The sequence below is a fragment of the Marmota monax genome, unplaced genomic scaffold, assembly GCF_021218885.2.
Source record: "Marmota monax isolate L192 unplaced genomic scaffold, Marmota_monax_Labrador192_F-V1.1 WCK01_AAM20220418_F8-fsc00195, whole genome shotgun sequence".
NCBI classification, from domain to species: Eukaryota; Metazoa; Chordata; class Mammalia; order Rodentia; family Sciuridae; genus Marmota; species Marmota monax.
Genome location: NW_026691979.1, coordinates 1,215,642 through 1,232,123, shown reverse-complemented (window position 1 = coordinate 1,232,123; position 16,482 = coordinate 1,215,642). Strand labels below are relative to the sequence as shown.

At 47.7% G+C, this 16,482-nt stretch overlaps 1 protein-coding gene across 2 annotated transcripts in view; it reads right to left on the bottom strand.

Moving 5' to 3' along the window:
* Positions 1 to 16,482, bottom strand: part of Csmd1 (CUB and Sushi multiple domains 1) — a 1,167,250-nt gene that overhangs the window by 113,739 nt on the left and 1,037,029 nt on the right. For both annotated transcript variants that reach the window (XM_058580132.1, XM_058580135.1), the window contains exons 41-44: positions 10,417 to 10,594; positions 8,526 to 8,671; positions 7,907 to 7,987; positions 6,796 to 6,909 (exon numbers count right to left, since the gene is read on the bottom strand). In XM_058580132.1, the coding sequence (XP_058436115.1) occupies positions 6,796 to 6,909; positions 7,907 to 7,987; positions 8,526 to 8,671; positions 10,417 to 10,594 (519 nt within the window). The remainder of the gene's footprint in view (positions 1 to 6,795; positions 6,910 to 7,906; positions 7,988 to 8,525; positions 8,672 to 10,416; positions 10,595 to 16,482) is intronic.

Here is a 16,482-nt window from a genome sequence, read left to right as displayed (position 1 = left end):
ACCACAAAGAAAGCTCTCCCCTCCCCCAATGAGGACAGTGTGACACAACAAAAGAAATATAAGAGAAAACTGTAAAAACAGAAATCTTATTTATTTCAGCCTTTGATATACTTAGAATAGTGAAATTTAAACACTGGGTGTGACCACCTGGGACCCTGGGAACAGGATGAGTTGGACATCCTGGCCTGGGGCCCACCTCGGACCCCAGTTTCTTGTGGGCAGCAGGAGCCATAATTTCTGGGATGTTGTGAATAAATCACTGACATACTGGGGCTATATCAACGCACCTTCCTCCTCCTTCCCAGTTCTCTTGTTCAACTCCCTCCAGGTTGATTAAAATATAAACAACCTGAACAGGTATGAACTATGAATGTGCAAAAGAAAATCAGCAGGCTCCCTTAGTTACTCTCTCCTCTCATTGCTTAATTGTATTATGTTCCTAAAGTAGTGTGCTTATAGAATAATAAGGGGAAATAATTTCTATTATTAATAATGGCTGGCTGCCCCAGAACCATTCTCAGAATATTTGAGAAGTTTAATATCAATTTTCCTCAAGAAAATGCGCTTTTGCTTCAGAAGAAATATAACTTATTTATTGAGTTATTCCCTTTTAATTAGCTAAATATGTATTATTTATATATTCATTTCACAATAAGACCCTTAAACAGATGAGCAGAGTTTATGAAATATGTCTTGTTCAAGCAACTCTGTGAAGAGGCACACTTCCCTATGTTCCTCCATCTACCTTGGTGTTCTAATTGAAATTACCTCCAAATTTAGAAAATGTTGAGGGACAAAACCACCAATGATGAAGCTTTTGTAGAAGTGTTATAGGTAGGATTTTTTAAATGTTCACAAAGATGAATCAAAGGTAACAATATAATCCAAAATAATCCTATCAGTCACAAACCAAAACAATCCACTTACAAATTCTATTTTCTTATAGAAAAAGCCATCATGAAATTCATTTGGAAAAATAAGAGACTCAGAATAGCTAAAGCAATCCTTAGCAGGAAGAGTGAAGCAGGAGGCATTGCTATACCAGACTTTAAGCTATACTTCAAAGCTATAGTAACAAAAGCAGCATGGTATTGGCACCAAAATAGACATACAGACCAATGGTTGGTAGAGAATAGAAGACACAGAGAAAAACCCACATAAATACGGTTAGCTCATACTAGACAAAGGCAGTAAAAACATATAGGGGAGAAAAGATAGCCTCTTTAACAAAAGGTGCTGGGAAAACTGGAAATCCACATGCAGCCAAATGAAACTAAACCCCTGTCTCTCACCCTGCACAAAACTCAACTCAAAGTGGATCAAGGACCTAGGATTTAGTCCAGAGACCTGCACCTAATATAGGAAAAAGTAGGCCCAAATCTTCGTCATGTTGGATTAGGCCCTGATTTCCCTAATAAGACTCCTAAAGTGCAAGAAGCAAAATTAAGAATTAATAAATGGAATGAACTCAAACTGAAAAGCTTCTTGTCAGCAAAAGAAACAATCAATGAGATGAATAGAGAGCTTACATTTTGGGAGCAAATTTTTGCCACACACACATGTCAGATAGAGCCCTAATCTCCAGGATATATAAAGAACTCAAAAACTTTAACACCAAAAAAAAAAAAAAAAAAAAAAAAAAACCACCACCAACAACAACAACAAAAAAACCCAATCAATAAATGAGCTAAGGAGCTGAACAGACACTTCTCAGAAGAAGATTCACATTTGGTCAACAAATATATGAAAAAGTGTTCAACATCTCTTGTAATTAGAGAAATGCAAATCAAAACTACTCTAAGATACCATCTCACTCCAGTCAGGATGGTAGCTATTAAGAATACAAACAAAAAAAAAGTGTTGGTGAGGATGTGGGGAAAAAGGCACACTCATACACTGCTGGTGGGACTGCAAACTGGCGCAGCCAATATGGAAAGCAGTATGGAGATTCCTTGGAAAATTGGGAAAGGAACCACCATTTGACCCAGCTGTCCCTCTCCTCGGTCTATATCCAAAGGACTTAAAAACAGTATACTACAGTGATGCAGCCACATCAATGTTTATAGCAGCACAATTCACAATAGCTTAACAGTGGAAGCAATCTAGATGCCCTTCAATAGATGAGTGGATAAAGAAACTGTGGTGTATATACACAATGAAATATTACTCAGCATTAAAAGAGAATAAAATCATGGCATTTGCAGGTAAATGGATGGACTTGGAGAATATCAAGCTAAGAGAAGTAAGCCAATCCCAAAAAACTAAAGGCCAAATGTTCTCTCTGATGCTGATCCATGGGGGCAGGCGGGAATGGGGAACACGGAGGAACTTTGGGCAAAGTGGAGGGAAGGGCAAGGAGGGGGCATGAGGGCAGGAAAGATGGTGGAATGAGATGGACATCATTACCCTAGGTACCTCTATGACTGCTACATCATGTACAATCAGAGAAAGGAAAAGTGGTGCTGCAGTTGTGTACAAGGAATCAAAATGCATGCTGCTGTCATATATACCTAATAAATACATTTTAAAATTTAAAGACATTTTAAATTCTACTTCCTCCTACAACAGTGGTAAAGGTGCATCTGTGAACACATGGTGTCTGCCCCACCCAGGTGCTGCTTCTCCAGGAGAGGCCCAGGGAGTCGGGGCTGTGTCTGAGAACCCGCGCAGGCCAACCTGGGTCTGGAGGCGCACAGCCTTCCTGGAGTCTGCAGCCAGAGCCAGAGCTTCCCTGGCAGAGTGGACAGAACGTCATAGGGACAGGAGGTGGGTCCACTGCACGCCTGCCGGCCTCCTCCCAGGTGAAGGTGCTGGGGGCCGTTGCATCCTGGTGTTGCCCTGGCACCCTGTGTGTCTCCTCATGGCAGCTACAGTTACTAGGGGCCCTGGCCTCCAGACCCTCGGGACCCAGGAAACTCTCCAGGGAGTTGCCCAAATCCCCCAGGGGAGGGGAGAGCACACCAGGGCTTGCAAGCAGGGCAGCGGCTCCCACTGCCACGCGGCTCTGAGCCCAGCCATCTTCCCTCCATTCTAAGAGGCTGCTTTGGTCTTTTTAGAGAAGATGAAATGAAGAATCCACCAAGCCCTTTACATCACGTTTTCACGACACTTGGCCCCACTTCTTCAGCCTGTGTCTGGGTCCAGAGACGCCTGGGCGGGTGCCTGCAGAGGGCCCAGCGGCTGCCGCCTGTCTGTTCCTGGGGCCCCTGTGGCTTCTCCTCCCCACAGGATCTGTTGCCAGGAGCAGCACCTTCCCGGGGAGCTTCCAGAGGCACTTCCTCCTGCAGCAGTCGCAGGCTTAAAGGCACACTGTGTCCCCACAGGGCCCTGTGGGGCACATCCCACCCCAGGAAAGCAGCTTGCCTCTGAGACCTGTGCCTGGCTTGGAGACACCAGCCCTCGCACATGATTCCTCCAGATTGTTTTAAAAAAAATCGACTGTGGGACTTAAGAACATGAAGCATGTTATTTAATGCATCCGTCCTACGAGCCGGGTCTCCAGCCAAGCCATACAGGATTAGGACTAGTGATTCCGGATTAGGAGCGCACATCAGGATTTCTAGTAATTAAGATTTCTTTTTTCTTTTTTATACTAGGGATGGTGCCCAGTGTCTCATGCATGCTAGGAAAACCCTGCGCCTACAAGCTATATCCCCGGCCCCCACTTCTTTTTTTAAAAAATAATTTCCAGACTGGCCTCAAACTTGCAGTCGTCCTGCCTCTGCCTCTGCAGTAGCTGGGATTGCGGACGTGCCGCACCTGCCCAGCAAGACTGAGGCTCAACAACACCCACAGGCACGAGGGATGGTGGAGCTGAGAGGACTCCTCGGTAGGTGGGAAGAGCTGCTGCCCGGGACCTTGAGGAGCAGGCGGGGGCCACCCACAGCCAGGACACAGCACTGGCCAGCTCTTATGTGGCCTCCCTCAGTGCTCTCCAGAAGAGTGGGCATTACCAGGTGGCCACTGCTTCTCTCCAGTGTTCATTGAATATGCAAGTTTCTGATTTTCTTTAAATGCCTGTTTGGAATCTCTGTAGATGCCCAGGGTGACATGGATGAAGCTGCACAATATATATCCTCCATCTTGGAAAGAAAACTCAAAGGCAGATCATTGTTGCCTTGCTGATGTGAACACTGATCTTTTCCGAGAAAATGGCTCTGGTGTGCTTCACCAGTGTGACCCCTGACTCCTGGATAGGGGACAGGAGGCCCAGTTTCAGCGACTTCTCAAAGGAAGCTGCTCTTATGGTGTGGCATTCCTGAACCTGCTGGCTCCATGCAGATGCAACCAGGACCTTTTCAACTAGGGCCCTGGTCAGGTTTCACCCTAAGAGCAAACTGCAAGGATCCAGGCCCACCTTCCCGGAGGCCAGCTGCCCTAGTCTCCCAGCCTTTCTGATTCTCTTCCCTTCTGGCATATGTCTCCTCATTGTTTAGAGTAGGTATCTAACATGGTCCTATTTATCTGCCTGTGATATTATCTTCCAAAGAACACACTACAGTCTTCCCCATGTCTCCCCCAAATTGTTCATGGCTTTCAAAGCTCAACTTCTAAAACTGAGTCCGGACATAGAGGAAGTGGGATTAAGAGTGAATACATTGTCTCCCTGAGAATTTACCTTGGGATTGACCTCACTTGAGCTCAATCAAGTCAGTCAAATAATAGGAAGTACTTAAAGAAAAAGTGTAATTAGGTGCTTAAGAGATTAAGGATTGGGTGAAAGACATCTGAGCTCCTATTTCCTGTTTCTAGATAATGAGGGGTTGAATGAAGAACAACTAAGATGCTTTCAGTTCCATTAAAGAGTTTGCTCCTGAGTTCCAAGAGCAGAGTCCTGGGCTGTCCTGAGCCTGTGCTGCTACTTGGGCAGGGCGTGGGGTGTGCAGCCTGCGCAGGGTGAGTCTGCAGCCCGTGGAACACAGGGGAGCCCTGTCATGTGGAGAGCCATCTGGGTTGCCTTGGTCTGCTCCACTGAGCACAAACTAGGTTACTCTGCACGTGCAGTAAAGGTAGTAGGTACCTTGTTTGGGGATGGGCATGTTAGTATGCGAATTTGCCTTTCTTCAAATGTCCACTGGGAGCTCCTTGCTTGAAGTCGTCCCTTTTGAGAAACTTGAGCCTACATTTGGCGGGGTGAAAATGTACCTTAAAAATGTAAAGACTTGCCTCTGTTAATTTTATAAAAAATGACCAAGGAATGACATTGGCCAAACCATATAGTCATATTGTACACAAGCACAAAGTGTAGCAACAAAACCCACCATTGTGTACAACTGTAAAAATATGGAAAAAGACAAATAAATAAATAAAAGAATATGCCCTTGTGATTATTTTTCTGTTAAAAAATTCTGTGAAATGGCAAAAGCTGCACAATATATATCCTCCGTTTTGGAAAGAAAATTCAAAAGCAGATTATTGCTGCCTTGGTGAAGTGAACACTGATCTTTTCCGAGAAAGTGGCTCTGGTGTGCTTCACCAGTGTGACCCCTGACTTCTGGATAGGGGACAGGAGGCCCAGTTTCAGCGACTTCTCAAAGGAAGCTGCTCTGCTGGTGTGGCATTCCTGCAGATGCAACCTCAAAGCTGATTTCTAAATAACATAGGCATCGTGAGTGCGCAGCAGTGCTTGAGTCCAATCAGAATGCCGCTGTTTCAGATGTTGGGAATTCTCCCCTCTCGAGGTGACTGGGATGCCGCCATCTGATGTAGTGAGGATGCACAGTCACCAGATGTCAGAGGGGACCTTCTCCATCTGTGAGTGCTCACAAAGTCACCTCAAAACCCACACTTGACCCTGCAGAACCACCTGCCTCATGCCGGGTCGCAGTCACAGCACACAGCACTCACAGCGACACTCCATTTCTCCTTCCTTTCCTAAGTAAGGCGATGAACCATCTTCCCTCTTCGTGATGGATGGGGACTAGCGACTTGCCCCAGTCACTGGACCTGGACGGGGTCTTCTCTTTCCAAATTTAAAGTCCATTCAGCGGCTGCACCCTCCCCTGGGACTAGCATATTCCGACTCTTGGAGAGGGGGAGTCTGCTGTTCAGTGGCCCAGCATTTGCATTGGGGCATCTTTTAAAATTTAAATTGGCAGCTTTTGAAGGTGAACTGGTGGCACTGCTGATTTTATTTGGGCCACTGAAGATTATTTGTAGTTGTCAAGCCTTTTCTTCCAAAGGAATTTGAAAGTGGTGCCCTTCGAAGCTGTTTTAAATTGATCTAATGCTATTCTAGTCAATGGATCTGTGGATGCAAGTCTCAAATCTTCTTCTGTTATTATGGATCATCTAAGTTCTTGCATGTGTTCTATTAAAGGGAATGTGTAAAACACGAAATGTCTACTTTTCATTTGTTTATACATTTTGTACCCCAAAGATTAAATACCAGCTAATCATATCCACGCTGACGTGTTGACAGGGAATTTCCATGATACACAAATTCTGCCTTGAAATGCACAAAAAGATAGAGGTAGATCAGCAGATGGAAAGGAAGCATAGAAAGCTGTGACACAGGAAAGCTGCAAACGTCCGCAGGGCCTCCACAGGGTCCAGGTGTTTGTTTTAAAACCATTTCAAGGTTTCCCTGGGTTTGAGAGTTTTCATGAACTGTGGGGAGACACAAGGCTTCTCTGCGGGGCGCGGATTGTTTTCCAGGGCCCGCTAAAGGAGAAAGGGCTCTGATGTTCCCATTGGAGCTGTTCCCCACGGTGGGCTCACAGCACAGGGACCACGCCCACCCAGGCAGGGGGAGACCAGCGCTCTGCACCTGGCGGCTCGGCGGCTGGGGCTTACCTTCACAGGTTGGGAGGGAGCCTTGGAACTGCAGCTGGGAGCCCAGCTTGCAGGTCAGCGTGTCACTGCCCGACAAGGTGTAGCCAGGGTGGCACTGGTACCGCACGAAACCTCCTGAAAGAGTCGAGACAACACGACAGAACTGTGCTTCCAGGGTGCTCAGAGAGGGTGCAGCAACATGCACAGCAGCCCACTGAGCTGCCCAGCCACGGAGGAGCCACCCCAGAGCAGGGTCTGCTTCCCGTCTGTCCAGAAGCTCCCGTTCTAGGCTCTTGGTTCATAAAATGCCACCCTAAACTCAGCCTGTGCTGCTCCAGAAATGATGCGGGTGTCTTCTTCCTTCATGGACACGTCTGTTTGTTCCCTTCCCCAACCTCTATCCAAATAGTGTGAGGGTGCCTAGGTTGGGGCAGGGCAGCAGGGAGGGGTGATGGGGGCTCTGCACCCCAACAGGGCTGCTCTGTGACCTTGGCCTCAGGAGCCAAGGTTCCCACCAACCGAGCTGTGAAGGGTGAAGTAGAGCTGCTAGTCACACAGCGTGGCCAGGCCTGCGACGTGGCCTGCAGATGGGTTGAGACGCTTCTAATTGGGACTAAAAAACCCTGGGTCACATGACTACATGGCAAACCTGTGCTCTGGCTTCTTCCTTCACATGACCACATGACCACTGCATGAAGGAGACCGCTGATGGAAGTGACAATGCCAGACTCAGAATGTCACCATCAACGTGCCCTGGCAGTCACAGCCCGGCCTGAGGAAAGGGCGACCTTGCAGTCACCATTCTTTAAGCTACAAATGATCAGGTCCTCTTTCCTGAAGGGTGTGGGCATCTCCCTCATGAGACACCGAGACCTGCCCAAGTCTGTCTCTGAACGTGGTGAGAAGCAGACCAAGTGGTAAATTCCTTAGGTGAGGAAAGGCTCCAGATGACAAGAGTGAAAGTCAAATGGCAGAGGGAGTGATGATTCTGGTATTGGAGAAAGGCGGCATTTTGTCTTGATCTCTGCACAGGCCCCAGTAGGCTAGAGGATACCTTTATTCCTAACCAGCTGGCCCATCTGCACAGGGACTGCAGGCAGAGGCAGGGATGCTATAATGAAGGACATGTTACCTATTTCAAAGTCCTCGTCCTCAGTGAGCATGTCTGCCTGCGGGACTGCCGGTGGAGGTGGGCACTTCTTCAGCTGAAACGCTGAGGGTCCAAGAAAACAGAATAACAAAGACAGCTGCATTTACTGAATAAGCAAAAATATTACAAAACTCTTCCTCCCAAAGCTACCACGCGCACACTGCAGCACCACAGGTACACATCGCCGCCTACTAATTCCCATCCCCCAGGGGCGTGTGATCCCTGCACCCCAAGTGACAGATGAGGTCCAGGGACACCAAGGTTACCGCCAGCAGGACCACAGGGTGACTGCTTCCCTGCACCTCCTTGCGTTCCGCACAGAGCGGCGGCTTCTTCATTTTGGAATGAGTCCAAGCCTGCTGTGACACAGCACAGCACCACATGAAGGAGTGACCGCGACAACGTGGCAACAGGAGAAGCCATCACAAAGACGTCCCCAAACCATGAAGGGCCCCAGGAAACTCCGGCCCCAACGCAGGGCCATACCACAGAGTGTCAATGGCAGCCCTGAGGCGCTGGAGCTGGTGCAGAGTGGGGTCAGTCCCAGGGGAGACAGCTCCCGAACTCTCTGTCCTCCTCAGAGGGAGGGAAGGGAACTGACCGTGGAAATTGAGGACAAAGAAGCCTCCGTTTGAAAAGTCGCTGTGGAACTTGAGCAGGACTTGGCTGGTGGAGCTGTGAGCAGTTTCCAGGGCTGTGTTCCCGCTGAAGACGCCCAGCTGCGGTGCATTCTGGTCAGGACCGTCCCTAGGAACACAGACAGAGCCTTTGGAACAAGGGCGCCCTCGGCTGAAGAGCACGCTGTCCTGGCCCCAGAGCTCCCGCCTGCAGGAGCAGACAGTGCCCCTCCTCTGTGGGCTGGCACCTCAGTGCCTGCAAGGCCACTCTCCAGCTTCCTATCCAAGTCCCTCGCCCAGAGTCTAAATGCACTGGAGTCTCTAATCAGGAGGGAGATCCATGGAGACTTTTACAACAGAATTGAAGCATTTTGTAAGACAATAAAACATAACCATCCTCTGGACTGGGTTTAGTGTCTGATATCCACAGTCGACTCTGCAGTCTCTCTCGAGGTGACGTCAGCCCGGGCGTGGGCACTGGACATCCTCAGTGTCCAGACCTTTCTGCCTTCCGATAGCATCCTCTATGTGGAGCTGCACTGTGACCTCTCCGTGTTCGCCCCAGGATCTGCTCCTCGTTCTCAGGGCCATGGGGTCCCCCTTCTCACCCCCTCAGGACTGATCCAAAAGCCAGCCTATCTCTCCCCGCCCTCTGCATCTATGCATGCCCAAATAAGACCAGATATTTGCAACCAAAACCCGGCTTCCAATCCCTCCTGCTTGGGCACCCCGAGGCCATCTTAGTGCCCCTAGAATAAAGCCTACATCTGCATCATGAGTCAGCCAGGCCCTGGCACCTGCCCTGCTGTAGCCACCTCCTGCCCTCCCTGTGGGCTCTAAGGAGAGGTCAGCCACGTTGCACGCAGAGGTTGGCCCCGTTGCACACGCGCACACACAAATGCACACACAGACACACACACGCACACACACTACTGTAGTTCCTTTAGTCTCCATGCAGTTCATTCCAGCCACACAACCCTCCCCTGGAGGGCCTCTCCCTCCCACCCTGGTATCGCAGGGCCACAGTCGACCCCAGTCCCTTCTGCACTCTCACCTCAGAACTCCAGGGTTGGGGAGCCCTTCCCCAGGCCTCAGTCCTGCACAGACAGAGCCAGCCTCACCCCACCCGCTCAGGGTCACCCCACAGCCCCAGGAAAGCCAGCTCCACAGCAGTATCAGGGCTGGTTGGGCCAAGTAGCAACTGGTCCCTGAGTAACCGTGTCCTCAATATTTCTAGAAACATCCAACAACAGCAAAGGATCCCACACCTTTTCTTTTAGGAAAAAAAATAACATTTAAAAATGTAAAACAGAAGCCAGGTGTGGTGGCGCACTCCTGTAATCCCAGAGGCTCTAGAGGCTGAGGGAGGAGGATCGTGAGTTCAAAGCCAGCTTGAACAACTTCGTGAGGCGCTAAGCAACTCATGAGAGTGTCTCTAAATAAAATACAAGAAAGGGCTGAGGAAGTGGCTCAGAGCTAAGTGCCCTGTGTTCAATCCCCAAAGAACAAACAAAAAACTTAAAATAGAATAATTTTACTGGGAATGAAAGTGACCAAATTTTCTGTGTACATGTATGAATATGTAACAGTGAATCCCACTAATAAGAACAATTTTAATGCACCAATAAAATATTTTTTAAAAAATGTTTCAAATATTCTCATATATTGAAAATAATCCTGGACATCTCCACCATGTAGCAAGACGTAAAGGTCCACCTTGAAATCCACCCTCTCCACCTCTGGACTTTGCTGGTGAGCCTCTTTTCTACACCTATCTACCCGCTCACTGGGAACTGTAGTCTGCTCCACAGGAGGCGTGAAGGTGGGGTGGACAGGTCCTGGGTGGCCACAGGCTTTGCCGGGCTGTGCACCTACCAGACAGCGATGTAGTCGTTCACAGCTTCCGTCTGCAGCAGGGTGAAGTTGATGTACACCCCGTGCCCCGGAGGGACCGCGATCAGCCAGACGCAGTCCTTCAGAATCGGGTACTCGTCTGGAAAGCCAGGGGAGTAGATGGTGCCGTTCTCGGACGTCACGTTATACCCGCAAGGAGCTGAAGGAAGAGATCCACAGTGAGCCTGGTGCCAGGGGGTGCAGGGGGCAGAGCTCTCAGCCAAAGCACCCCGGTGAGAGGTGACTGAGGTGCTTCTCAGGGTTGCCAAAGCGGTTCCCCCAAACCGGGAACCTGCGGAAGACTCACACTTCTAACCCGAGTTCTCTCAGCCTCACTAGATACAGTCTCCAGATCTTCCAATTGCCTTCTGGACGGTCACTCCCACATGAGGACACATGCCCATCACCTGGGACTGAGCTGATAACCCCTGTGGTCCGATGTCAAGGGCCATGTGGAAATGACACAGGAACACATATCTGGTGTTTCTGGGTTAAGTCATGGCCCTAAAGCCTATGTAAGCTGTCCACAGGGGGCGTCTGAGCCCACTGCCTTGGAGCAAAGATGCTACCAATTCTCTGCAGAGACATAGCTCAAGAAGCAAGGCAAAATTATGTCAGTGGTTCTTTCCTGAAGTAGTTCCATGTCTACTAATGTCAAGTTATGTGAAGAATCCCCGTGCACAGTCTATTTTTATTTTACTGAATAAATTGACATTTATTGTTGCCATGGCAATTATTTCACTTACAGAAAAGTGATATGGCCAGGTATTACCAGAACAATTTGAAATGTAGTCGTTAATTCAAATGGAGGATTGCACATCAAAGTCGTGGACAAGTAGACTTTAAAATAAAACCAAAAGCAGCCACCACTGAGGGCCACTATAGGATCTTCCAGGACCATCAAAGACTGGCCAGGAGAGACATTCACTAGATGCAGCCAAGAGCCCAGAGCCCACAAGCAGACAGACAAGAAGAAAAGTGTAGTAACGGCTCAAAGTAAGGACTGAGGAGGCAGCACAGGCCACGCATGACCACACAGATCAACACCCAGGGACATCAGTGAGGGCGTGCACCCATGTCAAACGGACCACAGCTGGCCAAGGCTCCCGCCAAGTCATGGGGAAGGGCTGGGGAGAGCATTTGAGAAGCCTGAGACCTAAGTAGGGTTTGGATTCAGACACCCCAATTTATAACCTAGCAAAGCAGAGAACACTCAGAGCCCCGTTTCTGCACCTTTGGTGAGGCCAGGGCACGGTGAGCTCTTGTTTACAAGTTGACTCTGGTAATGACAGGACCACCTGCACAGAGATCACCCTTCCCACGGGGAAAAGCAAATCGAGCACCAGTCTCCACTCTAAGGCCAGAGAGCTGACGTGAGTGTCCTGGCAGATGACCCTTGACCTCTAGCATGTTGTCACTCAAAAGCTCTTCCTCAGCGACCAAGGCCCCTACCTTTGTTCTGCTTCATACATGAAACCCAGATAACAAATCCTCCCTTTCACTCAGGCAAGGAGCACTAATTGAGAGTCTATTGTGTCCCAAGAAGCGTTTGGGGCTAGGACAGAGCAGTGAGCAAGGGAGCCTGGTTCCTGCCGTGGTGGACCCTCTGGGATGGTGACAGAGGCCATCAAACATGCTCTGAAGAGTGTGGAACTAAGGTGGTACAGTGCCCTCAGGGAGGATCAGATACTCCTGTCCTGAGAGTGACGTTCCTGTCAGTGCAGGGGAAACTTTCTCAGGGCAAAATCATGTCCCCTTCCTGTGTGCAGAGGAGGACTGTAAAACACCGTGTAAGTCCCTCCCCATGCCACCTGGTTCCCAGAAGTCAGTGCCCTCCTGAGTGGCAGCAGGGGCACCTGTGGGTTCCTCCGGTGACCTCCCACTGGACTGCACAGAAGTGGGTGTGGGAAGGGCATCCCCTGCCTTCCCCCACACGTGGGCTCAGGTGCAGAGGGCAGTGGGAGCTGGGAGGTGCTCAGTGGGGCACCTGTGCCTTCTCTCCTTAAACATTAGCAGTGCTATTCCAACAAGGATCAAAACAATTCACATTGTGAAACCAGTGAAGTCCACTGAGAGAATTACAGATATTTAGAGTTTTCTCTAGAATTGTACTAAGATTGCTGCTTAAACTTAAAAGTGTGAGAAAGAGAAAAAACATCTTCCAGTATTAAAACACCAATAAATCCATTTAGTGTGATACTCCTGGCTTATGAACTCTTGGATATTTATGTCCAAGCGCTGAGTGCTCAGGCTCACCTGGGGAGCACCAGGATGTGGCTCAGTCTCACCTGGGGAGCACCAGGGTGTGGCTCAGTCTCACCTGGGGAGCACCAGGATGTGGCTCAGTCTCACCTGGGGAGCACCAGGGTGTGGCTCAGTCTCACCTGGGGAGCACCAGGTGTGGCTCTGTCTCACCTGGGGAGTACCAGGTGTGGCTCAGTCTCACCTGGGGAGCACCAGGATGTGGCTCAGTCTCACCTGGGAAGCACCAGGTATGCCTCAGTCTCACCTGGGGAGCACCAGGTGTGGCTGGCCCCATGATTCCCTTCCCTTAGGTCGGTTTCCTAGGGACGGTTTTCAGGTAAGGGATGGTGCACTCTGCCACAGGAGGCTGCTATGGTTTGGATATGAGATGTCCCGAGACGCTCATGCTAGGCTGCGTAGCTAGGTTCAGAGATGGAATGATTAGATTATGAGAGCTGTGGCCTCAACAGTGGATTAATCCATTTGATGAGTTAGTGGATTAATAATGTGAATGGATAACTAGGTGGTAACTGCAGGCAGGTGAGGTGTGACTGTAGGAAACAGGTCACTGGGAGTGTGGCTTTGGGAAGTATATCTGTCCCCAGCCCCTCTAGCTCTCTCTCCTTCTGGTTGTCACTGCCTGAGCACCTTTCCTGCACCATGTTCTTCTAGGCTGAAGTTCTGCCTCACCTTGGGATGATCAGAGAGTGAACCTCTCATACCGTGACCCCAAAATAAACTCCCTGCTTTAAGTTGCTCTTCTTAGGTATTTTGGTCCTAGCAATGGAAGCTGATCAACAGAAAGTCCTCTTTTGGCAAGCAGAGTTTAAAAACAGTATTTATGAATAAAAATAAGAGAAAATAAAGAGAGAATTACATTCTTTGTAGTCATTTTTATTCTAAACTATAAGGAGAGATTAATTTCTATATTTACCAGTCAATTTGGCAAAATCTACTTCTAAAAAGAATGTACATAACTTTTTATGTTGCTTGGGTGGCTAAATGACTTGTGCCAATTATGCAATTAAATTGTACTCTGCTTAGGAAATCTATTAAACTCAAAGAGTACATATTAGCTACCCTAATAATGAGGTTCTACACAACTTCCCACTCTACACGCAGTTGAATACTTTACCGTGAGACATGTCATGAGAGTGCGACAGGGATTAAATTTACTTAAAATATCTTAAAACTATACCTACATAATTTTTCAGTGGTAAAGAATTAATTAGGCCAATAAAATATTTGAAATTTTTCAACTACTTTTCTAAGTATAGACAAATATATAATTATCAAATTACATAAAAAATTAACAAGCTATAGCCTTTTAAAGCATGTTTTGACAATTGTAACACTTTTGTTGAAATGAAATTTCTGTGTAATTATGCTATTGAAAAAATGTATATATTATAGCTACATTATGTTTTGAATTTCTCATTACTTTGGGACATATTTTTTCTTTTGTTTTAATAGACATCATTGTTTTAGATCATAGCTTTTCAGGTAATTTTACAAAATAGGGTCTTTTATGGCTTAACATGAAAATACTTTCAGCATATTAATCCAAATTCATTTAACATTTCCTTGGGCAGACGGATGCTGTTAAAGGTCAGCGCTGGCCAGCTCTCAGGAAGCCAGCTCTAAGGAAGTCATTCCAAGTACCTGGTCCTTTCTGAAGTGCTTTGAATCTGACAGCACTGGACCCTGAAGGGCCTTCTCAGCACAACTGTCCTGTGCCGCTGCCATGAATCTGGTGGCCGTGGGCGGCACCAGGCACTAGTGACAGATGCCTCAGTTGAGGACTCCATACGGTCAGCAGAAGGTGCCAGAGTCTCCGTGCAGGGCTGTGGAGCCCCGAAAGCTAGAGTGCATCTCGGAAGTCCCATCTCGCTTCTCAAACAGTCTTCTTATAACTCGAACTATTACCTTCCACAGGCACATGAACTCCTGGGTGGAAATGCTCCGCGGGCTTATGTTCTTACTGCATCCAGTGTGGGCAGGGTGCTAACACACATTGAGGGCCTTCAGGAAGTCTTCTGGATAGCCCCTCTAATTGCAACCAAATCTCATGTTATGATACAATTTTAGGTGAATCTCATGCTGCAGTTTTTTTTTTTGTTTTTTTTTTTTATACTGTTCATGACCTTATTGGTAAAAAAAAAAAAAAAAAAAAAAAAGAACCATAACTAAGAATCCTGGTCTGGTAAAGTTCTCCGCCACAAAGGGATCTGGCCTTGGCTGTAGCTCTGGGAGGTCCCCCTGGACACCTGCAGGAAGGCTTGGAGTGGGGTGAGGCTGGTACCACTGGTAGTGCTGGGGGGGCTCGTGGCCACACCTGGAAGACCTATGGTGGGATTCAGGCTGGTTGTGACTCTGATTGTCCACTTGGGTCTCAGCAGGCAATCACCCATGTCCATGGGACGCAGCCCATAGAGACTTTGATGCTACGGTTCAGGTGAGCATTCCAGGTGGGCGGCACTCTGTATGTGGTTGCAGGTTGATGCAGAGCGAGCAGTGTGTCCTCTCCTCCCTGCCCGTGTGTCCTCCGGCTGGACGACTCCCACACCCCTTTTCCTGTTAGCACTGATGAACATGTTGTAGTTTCTTCTACCTTCGTGAGTTTCTGTGATACTGGACCCCAGGCTCGTTTTGGAGTCTGAAAGCTTAAGTCTCACAGTCTGGCTGACTCTGGGTGGGATTCCACACCATGATGGAATTAGAACATATGGCTTCACTTCAAAGTACATCAGCAGAAGGGTATTTGGTTATTTTCATACTAACAAAATAATTCTAAACCAAACCAATTTTTTCCATATTGTAAAATTCAACTAAAAGTAATGAAATCAAATTGAATATTTAATCATTCTTCTTCAATATCAACCCAAGGAATCTACTTTACATGAATTAAAATTCAGGGAAAAATAAGACATAATTTTAATTCTGGCAATTTCAAAGTGATTTATGCATATAAATATCAGTTTTCTAGGTGGTGCTGGAGGATGGACCTATTCATGCTAACCACCTGCTCTACCACTGAGCTACAACTCCAGCCCTAAGTGTGTTTTTAAGTGGAAAGTAGTGAGAATTAAAGGTTTTTAAAAATGTCTTAATGAAAGAAAGACCAAATAATTGCTCATATGCTTAGTCTCACAAAGCCAATTTATAATAAATATTGAGCCAAGATGAGAAATTTTCATGTACAGCCAAGATTATTCTCTTCATAATTGTTTTTTAATGGATAATATAGGTGAAATTTGTGACTTTTAAGGTCTACTTGACTTGCTTGCTTTGCTTCTTCAGTAGAAATCCAAACCTGGATAGTCTCTCCCTTTCACCGGGGGTAAAGTGCTCAGCATTTCAAAGCTGCACGGAGCTGGCCACTTTCTTTCTTCGTTCAAAGGTACTGTGTTTATAAGGCTAGAACACTGGGTTTCCAGGAGATTTTCCGTTACACATCATTCCTCCTAAATGCTGTACCTCCTCAATTCATTTCACCTTGGTATTGAAAAAACATCTAAGTGATAAAAATTGGAGGTTATAGGGAATCTGTGAGAAAGGACCCAGCACAGAGGAGGGGGCGTCCAGTGAGCCCGGGTCATGCTCCACATCTGTAGGATCCTGACAGCATCTCCCTGGAGTCCCCAAGGCCAAGCACTGCGGGGCTCCTGCTCCGAGCCTGCTTATACCTTCAGGGTTCTCTATGTCCACAAAGCACTATCTGCCCATCAGGGCCCACTGCAAAATGGACTTGGTGTCACGAGACACAAATGCGATGTGCGATTACAAGAAGACAGACCTCAGATC